Below are 15,178 nucleotides of genomic sequence, written 5' to 3'. Positions count from 1 at the left end.
AGGCAAGAGTGCCATTGTAAAGACTAGACTATTTCCAATGGGGCTAGCTTAGGAGTTGCCTCAATAAAACCTTTTCTTTTCAACATGTATAAATAACTTAGTATGCCCAGGTGCTGTCCTGGATGCTTAACTTAAATGGTTTCATTTAAACCCCACACCAATTAGACCCATTTTACAGATTCAAGTGGAGGCTTGCCCCAGATCACAGAGCTAGCAGATAGCAGAGCTGGGGTTTGCGCTTAGTTGCCCTGGCCCCTGCTCAGACTTGAGCTCAGTCTGTCCATTCTGCTAGTCACATAGGGCCTGCCCCTGTTCCCACTACCCCCAACCCCCTCTCTGAGACTGACGGCCAAGTACATCTGAACCCCTGTCCTCACAGGCAGAGTCCAAATTGATGGGTGAGCCCCCCCCTGGCCTGTGAATGCTCCACAGTCATTGTTTTGATTTCCCTTGATTTTGGTTTCTGTATTTATTTGTTGGTTAGCCCCACCTAGAATCTGAGTTCCAGAGAGAACACTTGTGGAGTAACTTTCAGTTTCAAAGCTTTTGTCCCGTCAACATCAGGACACTCACTCTGTCTTAGGAGTCAGTGTCTCAGGCCTGTCTGGCTTCTGACCAAGGAAATTGCTGATGGGACTGGAAAGCGGATCTGTAACACATTGGATATCTCAGGCGTTAGACTTTTCTTCCACCAGCAGAATCTTCTGAAAGTATTTTGAAGCTTTTAATCAGATTTGTGTGGTAGTTGACTGAGGGAGGTGGTCCTTTTATTCTTTGAGAATACATTTATTTATGTAAAAAAGTACAAATCAATTTAAACTCTAATATTGGCATGGCAAAAGGAGACACACTAATGACTAAAGTTTTGGCAACACTCAAGTAGACAATATCCCCTCACCCCCACTCTTTTCATTGGTGACCAGTGAGAAGTCCTCCTCGTTGTGCCTCCTAAGTGTCTCCAGATGAATAGCCATGCTGTCATTCAGAACACTGATCCACTCTATAATTTTTGTTGGTCCTCACCTAAGTGCCAGATGGCAGCACACAGCCCTCCCCTCAAGGAGCTCACACATTTCTGGAAGACATAAGTGAACCAGTATCATGCAGTAGGGTGCATGCAATACAAGGGGAGTAATCAGAGTGCTTTGGGAGGGCCCCAGAACCCAGCCAGGGGTTGAAAGGTGGTGGTCACCTTGAGCTGAGTCCTGAAAGACTGGTAGGATGTGGCCAGTAGAAGAAGGGAGGTAAGCAGGCAAAAAGGTGAGCGTGTGCCCCTGGGTGACCCTTTCTGCTGCTCTCTATTCTGTTGTGTAAATCCATATTTCCATTTAGCACCACTTTCTTTTTGCCTAAAAGACTTCTTTTACATTTCTTGTGTGTGGATCAGTTGGTGATGAAGTATTTTACGTTCAGATAGCTGAAAATATCTTTATTTCACCTTTGCTTTTTGAAAGATAATTTTGCTGGGTATAGAATTCTAGGTTGGCATTCCACCTACCCCTTTTAGTACTTTAAAGATGGTGTTCCACTGTCTTCTCACTTGGATTGTTTTCGATGAGAAATCTGATGTCTTAACTTTGTTTCTCTGTAGATAATGTCTTTTTTTTTCTCCGGCTGTTTTAAAGATTTTCTTCTTGTCACTTGTTTTGAGCAATTTGATTATGTTGTGCCTTGATGTAGTTTTCTTCATGCTCCTTGTGTTTGGTGTTGATTGGGATCTTGGATTTGTGGATCTATTGTTTTTGTTGTCTTTGAAAAGTTTTCAGTCATTATTTCTTTTTTTCCTTTTTTTTTTTTAAGGAGGGTGCAACTCACAGTGGCCCATGCAGGGATTGAACTGGCAACCTTGGTGTTATTAGCACCATGCTCTAACCAACTAAAGTAATCGGCCACCCCTGAGTCGTTATTTCTTCAAATATTGTTTCTGTCTCTTATTTCCCTTTCAGGGATTCCACTTACATGTATATTTGGTCCTCTAAAGTTACATCATAGCTCTCTGATGTTCTGTTCATTAAAATTTTTTTTTTCTCTGTGTGTTTCATTTTGGATAGTTTCTATTGCTATGTCTTCAAGTTCATAATCTTTCCTTCTGCATTGTTTAATCGGACACTGATCTCATTTAGTATATTTTTCATTTTAGACAATGTAGTTTTCACATCTAGAAGCTTGATTTGGATCTATTTTTTAAACTTCCATGTCTCTATTTAACTTATGGAATGGTTACAGTACCTGATTTAATGCCCTTGTCTGCTAATTCTCACATTGTCAGTTTGGGTCAGTTTCAATTGATTGATTTTCCCTCCTCATTATATATGATATTTGTTTTCTTTGCATGTCAGATCATTTCTTATTGGATACCAGACATGGTGAATTTTATCTTTGGGGGTGATGGATATTTTTGTATGCCCATCAGTATGTTTGTACTTTGTTCTGGAATGCAGTTAAATTACTTGGAAAGAGTGTGATCTTTGTAGATCTTGCTTTTAAGATAGGGAGGCAGCACCAGAGCAGGGTTAGCCTAGGGCTAATTTTTCCCCACTACCAAGGCAAGTTGCTTCTGGGAATGTTACTCAGTGCCCTCTGAACTACGAGATTTTCCAGTCTGGCTGGTGGGAACCATCACTGTTCCCATCCCTGTGTGAGGTCTGGGCAGTTTTCTTTAATTTTTCCATGTGATTCTTTCCCTAGCCTCAGTGGTTCCCTCAATTGTCTGTGCTGATCGGCAGTCTACGGAATACTGTATCATTTGGGGGGACCCTCTGTATATCTCTGCCATTCTTCTCTGGGTAGCCCTTTCCTCTGAGATACTCTGTTTTCTTGGAACTCTAGCTGCCTAGGTCTCCCAGTGCTTAGCCGTCTCTTCAATTGAGGGTGTCTACTGGGCTCCACCAGGTTCTCCCTATTTGCACCCACAGTCTGAAAACACTGAAGGCAGTAAGCTGGGGCAATTACAGGACTCATCTCATTTGTTTCCCGTGTCTCAGAAATCATTGTCCTTCACTGCTTAATGTCCTGTGTCTTGAAAACTGTTTTCTATAGTTTATCTGATTTTCTAGTTGTTTCAGGTGGGGGAATATGTTCTAGAGGCTGTTTTCAAAAATGATATCCAGGCTGTGAGCAGTTCCTTTTGTGTGTATTTCTATTTGCCTATTATTTTGTTTTTCATAGGTAGTACCTTCACTGTTGAAAGCAAAACCTTTTAAACTGTGACCTTCAGAGATTTGCCAGAGATTTACTTAGTTTTCATAGAACCAAGGATTGACAAAATAACCTGGCTACAGAGTATTTAATCGCAAGTAAAATCCAGCCCAGGTTCTAATAGAGGTGAGACAGTTCCAGCCTCACCATACATCCTTGTGGTACCATATTACTTTGACGTGTGTTGACTGACTTCAAATTGTCCAGATATGCGCTTTTCAGAGCCATGGGGGACAGTGGGAGATATACTCAAGGTGGGTTGACTTTTAATCAATAGGATGATGATATTACTTTGTTTAATTCATATGATGGCAGTTTTAAACATCAAATCAAGCAGTTTTTTTATGTCAGAAAAGATGGAGGGGCACAGGAGTAAACCCCTGCTGCCATCACTTCTGAGTGTATTTCATTGCGTGACAGGCCATCATGATTGGAGACGATATTGTGGGTGACGTCGGCGGTGCCCAGCGGTGTGGAATGAGAGCCCTGCAGGTGAGGACTGGGAAGTTCAGGTGAGTGCCTCACGCATGGCCAGGTTTACCCGCCTGCCTTCCTCTGGGGATTCCTGCGGTGGCCATGTTTTTTTTTCTTTTGTTGTCCAAAAATAAAGGGGGTTACTCTATCCAAATAGCGGCGCAGTGTGTGGACATCCACTGACTTTTATGTCACTGCCCCCTGAGGACGGGCCTTCTGGAGCACAGAGTGGTGAGGTAAAGTAGCTTCTGATACCGGCTCCGAGTTTCACAACGGGTTTGCATAGGTGCGTAATGTGGAAAGAGAAAGACTCCGGCCGTCCCAGGCTGCAGCCCGCAGCAGGTCAGGCTGAATTTGGGCCGTGCTCCTTCAGGTCCTTCGCTGCATGGCAGTGGGTACGCCGTGTGGGCACTCAGCCGGCCTGGCCACCCTCCCTCCCCTCTTGCTCCGCCTTCCCTGTTCTGTGAGAGACAGACCCCCGAGACGACAGATTCTTGGTCAGGGATGCTTTGGAACCGAACCTCTGTCTTCAGAGGAGCTTGTTTTCTTTGCTGGGTCAAAGGTCAGTCTGGTCTCAGGCAGGTCGCTGATGGCCCTGTCCGTGTTGGGCCCGGGGAGGTGCCCTGTGGTGACCGGGGTCTGGCTCGCTCAGCTGTCGAGTCTGCCTTAGATGTCGGAGTTGTCTTGCCTTGTTCTGGATGGTTTTGATCGCAGCCATTCAGAGAAGGAGAATTTTGTGGATGCTGGAGAGACACGGTTGAAACATGGTTACTCAGGGTCCTGGGTTCCAGGTGTCAGGGCACGACATCTGTCCTGAGTGAGGTGCCCAGACAGGCTCAGAGAGATAAGACAGCCTGACTCTCACTCTGAGGCCCCTCCCCTGTGTGACAGACCCCGGGACCTGTGGTTTGGGGCCTGCAGGTGGACACAAGATAAGTGAGGAAGTTTCAGCACACCTGGGGTCTGGAGCCAGGAAGCCCAGTCCCTTCCAGCCCTGTTCTAGACCCTCCCAGGGCACAGAGGCCCTCTGAAGCCCCTGGCATACCTGAAATATGGGCCTTTCTTCCCCAGGCTCTCGAAGGAGGGTTTCCTGGGTCCCCTCAGCAAGGGAGTAAGGGAGACCACACTTACAAACCTCAGAATACTCTGGCCAAGGGGCCAGCCCGGGGCTCTGAGGTCCCTAATCCCACCTTTCCCCAGAGCCACAGAGCCCAGTCCTATTGCTGAGCAGTGGGAGGTGCTGCCCTCTGGGCGATGTTCTGCTGCATGTGCTGCCCGGTCCATGGGGCCACCCCAGTGTTAGCTGTCCCATCAGCAGCTGGCAGTGTCTCAATGAGCATCACAGACCAGTGAGCACAGGAGTGATGCCCCTTGTTGAGAACCCAGAGGTGTGGCTCAGAAGGTGAAGAGTGAGGACTCGGAAGTGTCTTGCACAGAAATTCTTCTGGGTCCTTGGGGAAGAAAACAGGTCATGTGTCCCGATTAAGTGTGGCCTCAGTTGGGGGCTTTCTGGTCAGCCTAAGCTGTACATCGATAAACTGAGAACATACTGACTTGCCCCATGCCTCTAGGTGGCTGGGTCTCTGGAGAAGGTCTGCACTCACACTCAGGACGCCCACAAATGTTCAGGGGGAGGTGTGGGAGGCTGCGGCCCACCTTATATCACCAGGGTCAGCGCTTTTCAGACTCTCTAATGACCCCATTTCCTGGAGAGATAAACCCCATCAACAGTTGGCCAGATCCTTCCAAACTGCCTTCTCTGTGTAGATAAACATGTGGCTAATATTTTGTTTTTTACACCAACGGGATTATATTATTTCATAACCTGCTATTTTCTTGAAAAACATTTTGCGGCATCTTTCCAAGATAATCCTCCATCATTTTAAATACCCAAGGAGACGCTGTCTGTAAGCACTAGTTTCGTGCCGGTCACCCATCAAGCCCTCAGCAAAGGTGAGGTGGCGATGGGGATGTCTGTCTCGCTCCCCTCTGGGTACAGCCACGTGGCCCTGAGTGGAGAGGATGGCGCTTAGCCTGTCTTTTCTTGACAGTATTTGAAATTTCAGACCTTTTGACTGGCCTGTTTGTAAGGAGGAGTACCTGCCTTTGTTACTATGCAGGATGGAAGGAAAGAGCCTTAGCTCAGGTACGGTAGTGAATGAGCCGCCCAAAGGGAAGGCCGTGTGGCAGACAGGTGGCTGGATTCTGTGTGTGTGAAAGCGGGCAGAGACTTCTTTGCAGTTGGCCACTGTCTAGAGCCGAGCTGCCCGGTACACTTGCCACGAGCTACAGGTCGCTGCTGAGCACTTGAAATATGGCTGGTCCAGGTTGCGATGTGCAGGAAGTGCAAAATACACATAAGATTTCAAAGACCGGGAGAAAAAGAATGTGGAAGAGCTCGTTCGTAATCTTGTATACTGACGACAGATACTGATACTTTATGTTAACTTTACCTGCTTATTTTTATTTTTGTTAATGTGGCTACTAAAAGTTCTAGCTTGCCTCTGCGGCTCGTCGGGGCTCTGCATTTCTGTTCCCGTGTGTGCACGTGCACGGCACCTCTCGCTGCTCCCTGCAGGTGGCACTCTCAGCGCACAGACAGCACCTTGGCCGGGGCCAGGCCTGTGGGACAGTCATAGGAGCTGTGTGCTCTGCGGACCCCATGGGGCTGGAAAGCCATACAGGCCCTGCGGCACCCTGCGAGGTTCTCTCTGCAGGTGTGTGGGCGGCTCGGGCTGGAGAACAGCCGCAGAAGTCAGCTGGCACCCTGGCAACTGGGCCAACGTCCCTTCCCTCCAGCATCCCAGGTAGCACCCAGCAATTCCTTTAGGGCTGCCCCTCCACCCCTCTGGCCACCTGCGTGAACCGGCACTAGGTTTGAAGGTCAGCATGTCCCATGTCGGCCCCAGATGTGAGCTGGGCAGAGGAGGGGCTGTGTCCAGTGGTGAGTGTATCCTTACCGTGTGCTGGGCCTCTCGTCTAAGCAGCCCTGAGTGGCCTCACAGGCGCCAAGGGCCACTGGATGGGTCAGCAGGGCATTGGAAGACCCCACGGGCCTGTCCTCTGCCAGGGGCCTTGGTCCAGCCTTGGCTGAACTAGGAGATCCAGGCAAGCGGAGGATGGCCTTGTCCCAGGCACAGCCATGCAGTGAATGAGCTCCAGGCTCACACCTGGCCACGGGGCTTCTCTGCTGGCTTGAGGCCAAGGACAGGGATGGGGCGGCTGAGCTGAGAGCAAATTTGGGTGGGGGTCCGGCCAGTCTCTGGTGCTGGAAAGGGAGGGAGGCTTGAGGGGGCAGCACAGGGCCTCCCGCAGGCCTTGGTGCAGGACACCCCCTCAGGCCCGTGTTTTCTGGTTGCGTGCACACGTGCACACACACATACTGGCTTGCACACACACATGTGCAGGATTGTCTGAGGCTACAGCCGTGTTGGGAGTGTGGGATTTGGACTCGCCCATGGCTGGGCGATCTCCCTGTGCCCTTTGGTGTCTTCATTCCCCTCTTCCTCCTGGTTTCATCACAAAATGGCCCAAAGGGAAGAGGACGAAGCCTCAGAGTTGGGGGAGGTCACAGGGTAGCCTGAGTGTAAGAAGGAAGGCTTTGCTGGACCTGCGCCACCAGGAAAGCTCAGTCTCCTCGCAGGGAAGGCCTTGCGTGTTGCCCAGGGGCCGGGGTACCCTCTGACAACCCCACACATTTGGAGCAGGGAGAGGCTCCCAGCACAGGCAGCTTGCAATTACACCCCTGCCCAGCAGGGCAGCCCAAGCCACGGACAGAGCAATACAAAGCTTTCTTTTCATACCTGCTGCTTGGACATCCAGCCCCGCCAGGGTGTGGCCCTCACCTGGCTGGCAGGTAAAGGCCTTCTGGGCGTTCTCCCCACCTGCCCTGTTCTTGGCATGGCTGACGCCTTGGGGCTGCAGAACCTTCCAGCCTGAGGCCAGGACGCTGCTGCTCCTCCAGACCCCTTGACATCCCACCCTGACCTCAGGCCCCGAACAGACCAGGGTGTTTCCTCCATTGGGGGTCCTGTGCCCACTGATGGCAAGTCGTGGGCCCAGAGGGTAATGGTTCCGATGTGCGTCGCTGCAAGAGGCCTTTTCAGATGAGATGGCTAAAGCCTTGCCCAAGGCCACCTAGTGAGGTGACTTTGCTGCCACCTTTTGTGTACCAGGAACACCCTGTGTCTGTGGTCAAGCTCTGCAGAGTGGCAGCAGCTGTGGGTGCCAGCCTGGAGGCCCCTCCTGTCTCCCAGTCACAGGCCTCGTCTCCCGTGGGGATGGGGCTGGGTCCAGTCCCTGTGGACTCCCGTGCTGGCAAATTCAGGCAAGGGGTGCTCTTCCCAGTATCGAGATACCCTGTCTGTCCCCAGTGGAAGAAGGACAGCTGCCAGCACATCTGACAGACCTCTCCTCCTGGGGACATGCCAGGAACAGGACAGTGTCGCCCTTATGGCGCCCCCATCACTGTCTTCCCCATTCCATGCTGCACAATGCAGCCATCAGCCTGGTTCTAAGCACAATTGCCGGTATCTCTACTTGAAGGGCCCCATACAAGTCGTGCTGTGCAAATGAGCCAGTTGCTCGGAACCCATAGTGGATGGTCCCTTATTTGTTATTTACTCAAGGTTGGAAGATGTTTGAGGAGCCCAGGACATTCTTGACAGGCAGTTTGCCCTCTTGGACTTGGCACCCAGGTGCTATTTGCACCCAAGCTCAGCTGGGGCCCGGGTGCCGTTGAGGGCGCTCCACGCGGCAGGGCGGCCGATGGCTCTGGGGTTCCAGCCGCCTTGCAGAAGGCTGGAAAATGAGGGGTGCACAGAACTGGACGGTGAGACCCAAGGCTGGGGTGGAAGCACCTCGGAGCCCGACTCAGTTGCGCCGAGACTGCTACCCCCAAAGCATCACCCATTGACTGGGTCTCCCGACTCTGCTGCCACTCACGTCAGCGTTTTTCCTGTAAGAGGCTATGGTTTCTGTTTGCAATGAAATGGAATTTTCTTCTAGTGCCAGGTGATTTTTGAGGGGAGCGAGTGGATTTTTTGGCAGTGGCAATAGTCAGAGGCTAGTGTAGTTGGGAGCCAGGGCTGGTTCTCACCAAACAAGAGTGACACGATGGGGCTTGCAGGACCGAACAGGTCCCTTCCCTCCTGTCCCCCCCTGTGCCCCAGGAGAGCAGCCATGTGGAGATGAGCTGTGACTTGAGCAGGCTCTGGCCCAGGGCAGGCCCTGAAGTCAGTCATCCGACTCCACCCAAGAGCCTGGAAGAGGGAGGTGACAGGTGGCAGCTCCAGAAGTCACATCTTTGCTGCCTTTGTTATAAAGTCAGCTAAACCTGAGGCCTCCCTTTGCCTCCTGTGTGGCGGTAGGATGCGGTGGGGGCGGGGGTGCCAGGCAGGTTTGGGCAGCTCTGTCCACTACAGTGTGTCAGAGGGGTAAGGGGACACCCTGCCGAGAGTGCAGCACCTCCTGTGCCCGGCTGGCCGCCTGCCCGGAGTGGTCTCTGATCCCACAAGAATCTTAGCCACTTGGGCTCTGCTGATGCCCCCCAGGGCTGTCAGGGCCCACCTGCGGGGAAGCCCCTCTGAGATCTGGGGACAGCCTCTGGCTGCAGTGTTGTCGCTTGGGATGGCTAGTGCTGGCTGGCGCAAGCCAGTCCAGGGGGCAGGAGTGGGAGCCGGTGGGAGACCGCCAAGCTTTTCATTGTTGCGGCTGTTTTTCTAACACACCCGGGAAGGTGCATTTTTGATCCATTGATGGGGTCTCTGATTTCTGCATCTTCCCCAGGAAGAAGAAAAGGTTGGCCTGTGAACCCCTGACCCCCATCCTCTCAGACACATCTCAACAGTTCTTATTTCTGACGATCGCGTGATATTTGGTTTTTCTTTGTGCTGAGGTTTGTCTGTGTTGTGGGCAGGACCTAGGATGTGCCACCCTCCTTTACTGCTCCCCCCCCCCAAATATGTGTAGAGCAGCTACCATGTGCCAGGCGCTGTTCGGGATGGGGGATAGAGGGAATGTGACAGGGGTACCTGTCTTCCAGGGTTCTTCTTTCTCGTGGAGAGGGGCAGCAGTGACCCAGTGGCTAAACCCACAACCAAGATCCTTCTGGACAGTGAGCATCGAGTCCCTTTTCTGATGCCCGCTGGCCGCCTTGCTCACCAGCTCACCTGTCTCTGCACAGCTGCCTGGAGTGGGCGACCTTTCACGCCCCTGCCTTGCTTTCATCCTTTTTTCCTGGGCCTGGACAGCTGCTCCCACCGGGTGTCCTCAGATCCTTGTTCTTCCTTCAGGGCCTGACTCCCCTCCTGGGAAGCTCCTGGGAGAACAGCCCTTCATGGGGTCCCCGAGCCTTGGGCTCAGACCATCTCCCCACCAGACTGGGCCCCAGCCCTCCTCGCCTCTGTGGCCCCTGGCCTGGCAGTGGTCCCTGGGCAGCTGAGCTGACCGACTGGCCCACAGGTGGTAGGGGTGGGAGGTAGTGTGAGCCCAGGTCCCGCTGCTCCTCGGCCCCTCACCTGTGGGGGCCCCTCACCTGGGGGTCAAGGGTCTCATCAGTGTTTGTCCCCTTCATTTAGCTCATGCATTCCCAATGGGGGTGATGTTGCCCCCAAAGGGACCAAAATTATTCTTGAGGGTTAAAGAAAACCTTGGATGTTACAGTGATTTGTGGCTTTCCAAAGGGCCATGACATAGGCAGGATACTGTAGTGGGCACCTTTTGTTTCTGCCTGTCTGAGTGTGGTCCCTGTGTTTCTTTGGGGTCACCCTCCTCCACCCCTGCCCACCATGGGGCACAGGCCTGGGCACAGGACTCAGGCATGGCCAGTCTCGAGCACACAGAACTCCTGGCCACAGGGATGGGCGTGTGATGTGAGTGAGGCCAGTGTGTTGGCCCAGGATTTTCCAGAACCCCTAGGAAAGTGGCCAGTGAAACAGAAGCTGAGAAGTACCCGTGGCCATTTTTGTCACCCCAGGGGAAACCCTGCCCAAAGGGGAACCCGACAAGCTGGAAAGTAGAGCCTAGAGGTGGAGAGAGAGAGCCACTCCTGATACAATGAACGCCTAGATCTATCTCTGACTCACTGAAGCTGGTCCCCCGCTGACCTGTTTAGTGGAGTGGGCCGATAAGTGGGCATTTGTGTGAGCAGTGCGGCAGCAGCGGGATGGTCCAGGCAGTCTCCAGAGCTCCCTGGCCAGCCAGCCACATGGGCTTCCTTCTGCCGGCTGCCCCCTGGGGAGCCCGCCCCAGTGCTCTGCTTTCTTTCCACATGCGGGTGATGTGGTGTGCACGGCCAGGCCCCGCTGCTGCCCTTTGTGAGGGCCAGAGAGAGACCTCTGCAGTGGCCTTCAGCTGGCACTGCTGCTGGCTTTCTCCGTGCTCTGGCAAGTGCTGGAGGGGACCTCATTTAACCTCGGAGGAAACTGCCCATGAAGGTGTGTCAGAGCTGTTCCAAAATAGAACGGGCTGCCCGGAGAGGGGTGAGTCCTTGTCACTGGAGATGGCCCACAGAGGCTGGCAGGCCTCCTGCTGGGAGGCTGAGGAAGGGACTGCAGCAGCCACAGGCCAGGGCTAAATAAAGCCTCAACCCATCGGAGAGTCTGGTGACATTTAACTGGCACCTGTTGTGTTGCCAGGTGGTTTCTGTACCTCTGGTCCCTGGGACCGCCGTGGGGGGTGGTCCTCTTTCCCCACTGACAGACACTGAGATTTCAGTGACACCATCTCCCATTTGCAGATGTGGAAACTGAGGCTCAGACAGGGCAGGGGAGTGGGTACTGTCATTCACGACTTGGATCCCACCCAGTCTGTGCCCTCCCTCTCTAGGTCATGGGCTGTAAGCGTCAGAGTGGGAGCCCAGGGGTGAGAACCGCAGGTGTAGATGCAGCGTGTACGTGTGAGTAGCAGGGGCTGAAAGGAAAGACACCCATTGTTAGAGGCTATTTGCTGATGTGTTTGTATCTTTGGGTATCTTCTAAATATTTTATGACAAAAGTGTAACACTCCTATCAGAACAAGAGTTATTTTTTAAAGTACATTTGCATCTTCACCCCATAGTTTTGTGAATTTGGGGGATTCTTACAAAAGAAAAGCCACTCGAAGGTACAGTTTCCTCCGTTTACAAATAGAAACTACCCCCAAGCACCCGGACGCTCCTGAGCCTGTGCGCAGCCCTCCCCTGACCCCCGATCCAGCCAGAGCCCTCCTCACACACAACACTGCCAGTCCCTGGAAAGAGGCCCCTTCTTAATGGAAGTGCCCCAGCCCCCACCCGGCTGGCCGGTGAGCCGCACTCCGCCTCCCCTCACGTGCATACATGGTGCAGGCGCCGTCTGCACCCTCTGAGTGTTTCATCCAGGAGGGGTCAGGGTGAGGGGCTCTGGTCCCTGTGACTGTGAGCCCGCTGTCTTCTGTGTGACCTGCCTGCAGCATTCGCTCTCCCCTGGGCAGCGGGGCTGTGGCCACATTTCGTCCCAGACTCACACCAGGTCCCACAGACCGCCCTGCACACGTGTGGGCGCACACTCACACACACTCACGCGCACATTTTGACCTGTGGCGGGGTGGCCGCCAGAGGGAGGGGCCAGGGCCGTTGTCTCTGGACTTTACAGACTGTAGGTCAGGATGGGGGCCGGGGGGTCGAGGGCAGAGGGACCTGATCAGCCCTAGCTGGAGACAGGTGGTTGGAAGGTGGACACAAGGCTGCCCTGGCTGAAGGTCCGGGGCAGCCTGGATGTGTCATATGAAGCCACCTGCCCCCGTCATCTGAGAGCACACCTCTGACGCCAGGAGAGGGAGAGGCCTGCTGAGGGTGGTGCAGGGGCCTGTGTCAGCCGTCAGACCCACTGCTTTGGAGGATCCCCGGGGAGCCCACGTCTCCTGTTTTCTCCTCCACATTCTCCCCTCTGTCTCGTGCCTCCTGTCCCCACTCCCTGCCCTTCGGCTCTGCCCCCGGCTTTGCTGTCTCTTTCCAGATCTTTTAGGGTCAACTTTCTCGGTCCCTTCTTTCTCACAGTGCTTTTTGTTGGGGCCCCTAGAGGGCGCCGTGCTGCCAGGTCCGAGACAGGCCAGCTGCCTTGGAGCCACAGGGGGCCAGGGCCAGGATGCGCTCCCACACTCTGGCCCACACACACTCGCACGCCCTCCTTCTCTCCCGCAGCTGCTGTGTGTTTCTGCCAGGACTGGGGCAAACTGGCCCTGCGGGTCCTGTCTCTGAGAGGCGGGCCCTGGGAGCTGTTGCGGCCAGGCTTTTCCCAGCTTGCCCACCCCTGGGCTCTTACCCCTCCCCTGCCACCTTTCGTGGGCGCAGGCGGTGAGGCATGGAGAACACGGAGGTGCTGGGGGCCGCGGGTTTCACTGCCAGCTGCAGTGAAAATCTGCTGACAGCCTGGATCCCAGGATTTAAAGCAGGTGGATCGGCCCCACGTCACCCTCACCAGTGCCTGTTTTCCTTTTCCAGCTGGCAGCTCCTCAGGGGAGAGCAGCCTGAGAACTGTGAGTGCTCTTGGCGTGGAGATCTCCCAGCAGCCCCTGCGAGTGCAGGAGAGGCCGGGCCTCCACTCGAGGAGGCAGCCCTCCAGTTTCTCCAGGCTCCCCTCCTGTCTGTCCCTGTCTGGCCTCCAAGCCTTTGCTCCTCCGGCCCCACGCCCCTTCCTCTGCTTGCCTGAATCCTGCTGTCTTCAAGGCCTTCCCTAAAGATGGAATTCCCAGAGTCGTCCCACCTGGAAGGCACTCAGGGGTCCTCCTGGGTTCATATGGGCAGCCAGGACTGGCAGAGGGGCCGTCTCAAGGTCAAGGGTAATCTGTGGCATGCTGGGGTCTGTGCTGGCTCCCACACCAGGGCCATTTCTCTTGTACCACAAATGCGTTCACCTCTGGGAGGATTATCTGGCACGCCTTTGAGTTCCCACAGCCTCCTTATTTCCAAACCACTTTTGCGATTTCCAGAAACTCCATATACCCTCCTCTCAGAGTTAGGCCCCATCGGGTTCACCCGGTCTCCCGTGAAATCCTGTATATAGAGGAAGATCCAGTCTGCCTCTCCTGGCGTCTCTGGACGCTGTCGGTCTGGAGCATGTCCCCGGCCTTGCTTGGACTATCCCGACACTGAGTTTTGAAGATTACAGGACAGTGATTTTATCTGATGTTGCCTCCCGAGGAGACCCCCAGGTAACACGTGGGTCAGAATAGCACAGAAGTGACTCTTCAGCGCATCACGTCAGGAGATAACACGGGATCACGTGATGTCAGTGTGCTTTGTTACGGGCAATGCTAATGCCGTTTGATTAAGGTGGTGACTGCCGTAAAGTCGTGAGAAGGCATGGGTTTTCTTCCCTTTGTGATGGAGAACTATGTGTGGGGAGATACCTTGAGACTGTGTAAAATCCCATTCCTCACACTGCTTTCATCCACCAGTTTTAATGTCTACTGCCGCTGCTTGAATTAATTATTTCTATGATCATTCCCAAGTAATTCCATCATTTGTTCTTGCATTTGTTATTGGTTTTCTACTGCAAGGAAGAATGCTTTCTTCTCCCCATTATTTATTTATACCAGTGAGGACTGATGGATTCCTATTTAATTCAGTGGGTAATAATCTGTTACTATCATAATGTATTTTGATGCTCAGAGGAACCCCGAATTGGCCAGTGACTGTCCCTCTAAGTTGGCTCTGTGTCCGGTTCACACACCCCCACCATTCTTGAGCTCTTTCTTACTTTCTGGCACAAGATGTTTCAGGCTCATCATTTTCTGTCTTTGCCTCAGCCCTGGAGTCAACCATTTCTCCAAGGAGCCGTAGTTCCTTAGAGTGGAAAGTGATATTTAGACATGGAGACCAAGGTGCTAGCTGTGCCTGTGTTGCCTCTGGGTGTCGCTGCTCTCAGACCCTCTCCATGGACAGAGGCAGAAAACATATGCATATGCGTATTCACACGTAATTCATGCAACCATTTGTGTGTGTCTCTGTACCTAACTAACTAAATCAGTTGAAAACCATAAGTTCGCGCCAGTACCTCTGATTCCAGCCCAACACCACAGGAGTCATCCCAGCCTTCTGCCTTTGCAAATTTGTCCCTTCCTTCTCCAACAGAGAGAAACCTGGTTTACATTATGCTCTGTCCACTTACTTATTTGCTCAGTCTGCTTGTGTGTAGACAATCCCTGACCTTGCTGGGCTGTCGGGCGCCTGCTCCTGCTGGACTGTCACCATCGACCCCCTCCCGCCCCAAAGCCCTCTTTACGTGGGTCCCTGGTGCCCCTGCCATGTCTGGCCGCCCCAGGCTGTCCGCCCACAGGAAGGAAGGAAGCCCCCAGACCTTGCTGGCTCATCTGTCTCCCCACTCCTTCCCTCCCTGCTCCTTGAGTGCAGGGACTAGGGGGTCTTCGCCGATTTTGTTGTCCCACAATGCCTTGCACGTGGTGGGTGCTCTGCATTTGTTAAGCTGAGGAACACCAGTCTTCTCACATCAGAAGGGGTCTTTCAGCTTCCCAGACCATTTTCACG

At 53.3% G+C, this 15,178-nt stretch overlaps 1 protein-coding gene across 3 annotated transcripts in view; it reads left to right on the top strand.

The window, feature by feature from the left end:
• Positions 1-15,178, top strand: part of LHPP (phospholysine phosphohistidine inorganic pyrophosphate phosphatase) — a 116,136-nt gene that overhangs the window by 40,822 nt on the left and 60,136 nt on the right. For 2 of the 3 annotated variants that reach the window (XM_081074259.1, XM_081074261.1), the window contains exon 6: positions 3,619-3,710. In XM_081074259.1, coding sequence (XP_080930385.1) covers positions 3,619-3,710 — 92 coding nt within the window. The remainder of the gene's footprint in view (positions 1-3,618; positions 3,711-15,178) is intronic. The other variant, XM_081074260.1, reaches the window with a different exon arrangement.

The sequence above is a fragment of the Rhinolophus hipposideros genome, assembly GCF_964194185.1.
Source record: "Rhinolophus hipposideros genome assembly, chromosome: 15".
Taxonomy (NCBI): domain Eukaryota; kingdom Metazoa; phylum Chordata; class Mammalia; order Chiroptera; family Rhinolophidae; genus Rhinolophus; species Rhinolophus hipposideros.
Note: the sequence above shows the minus strand (reverse complement) of the source record. Positions and strands in the feature narration are given on the sequence as shown.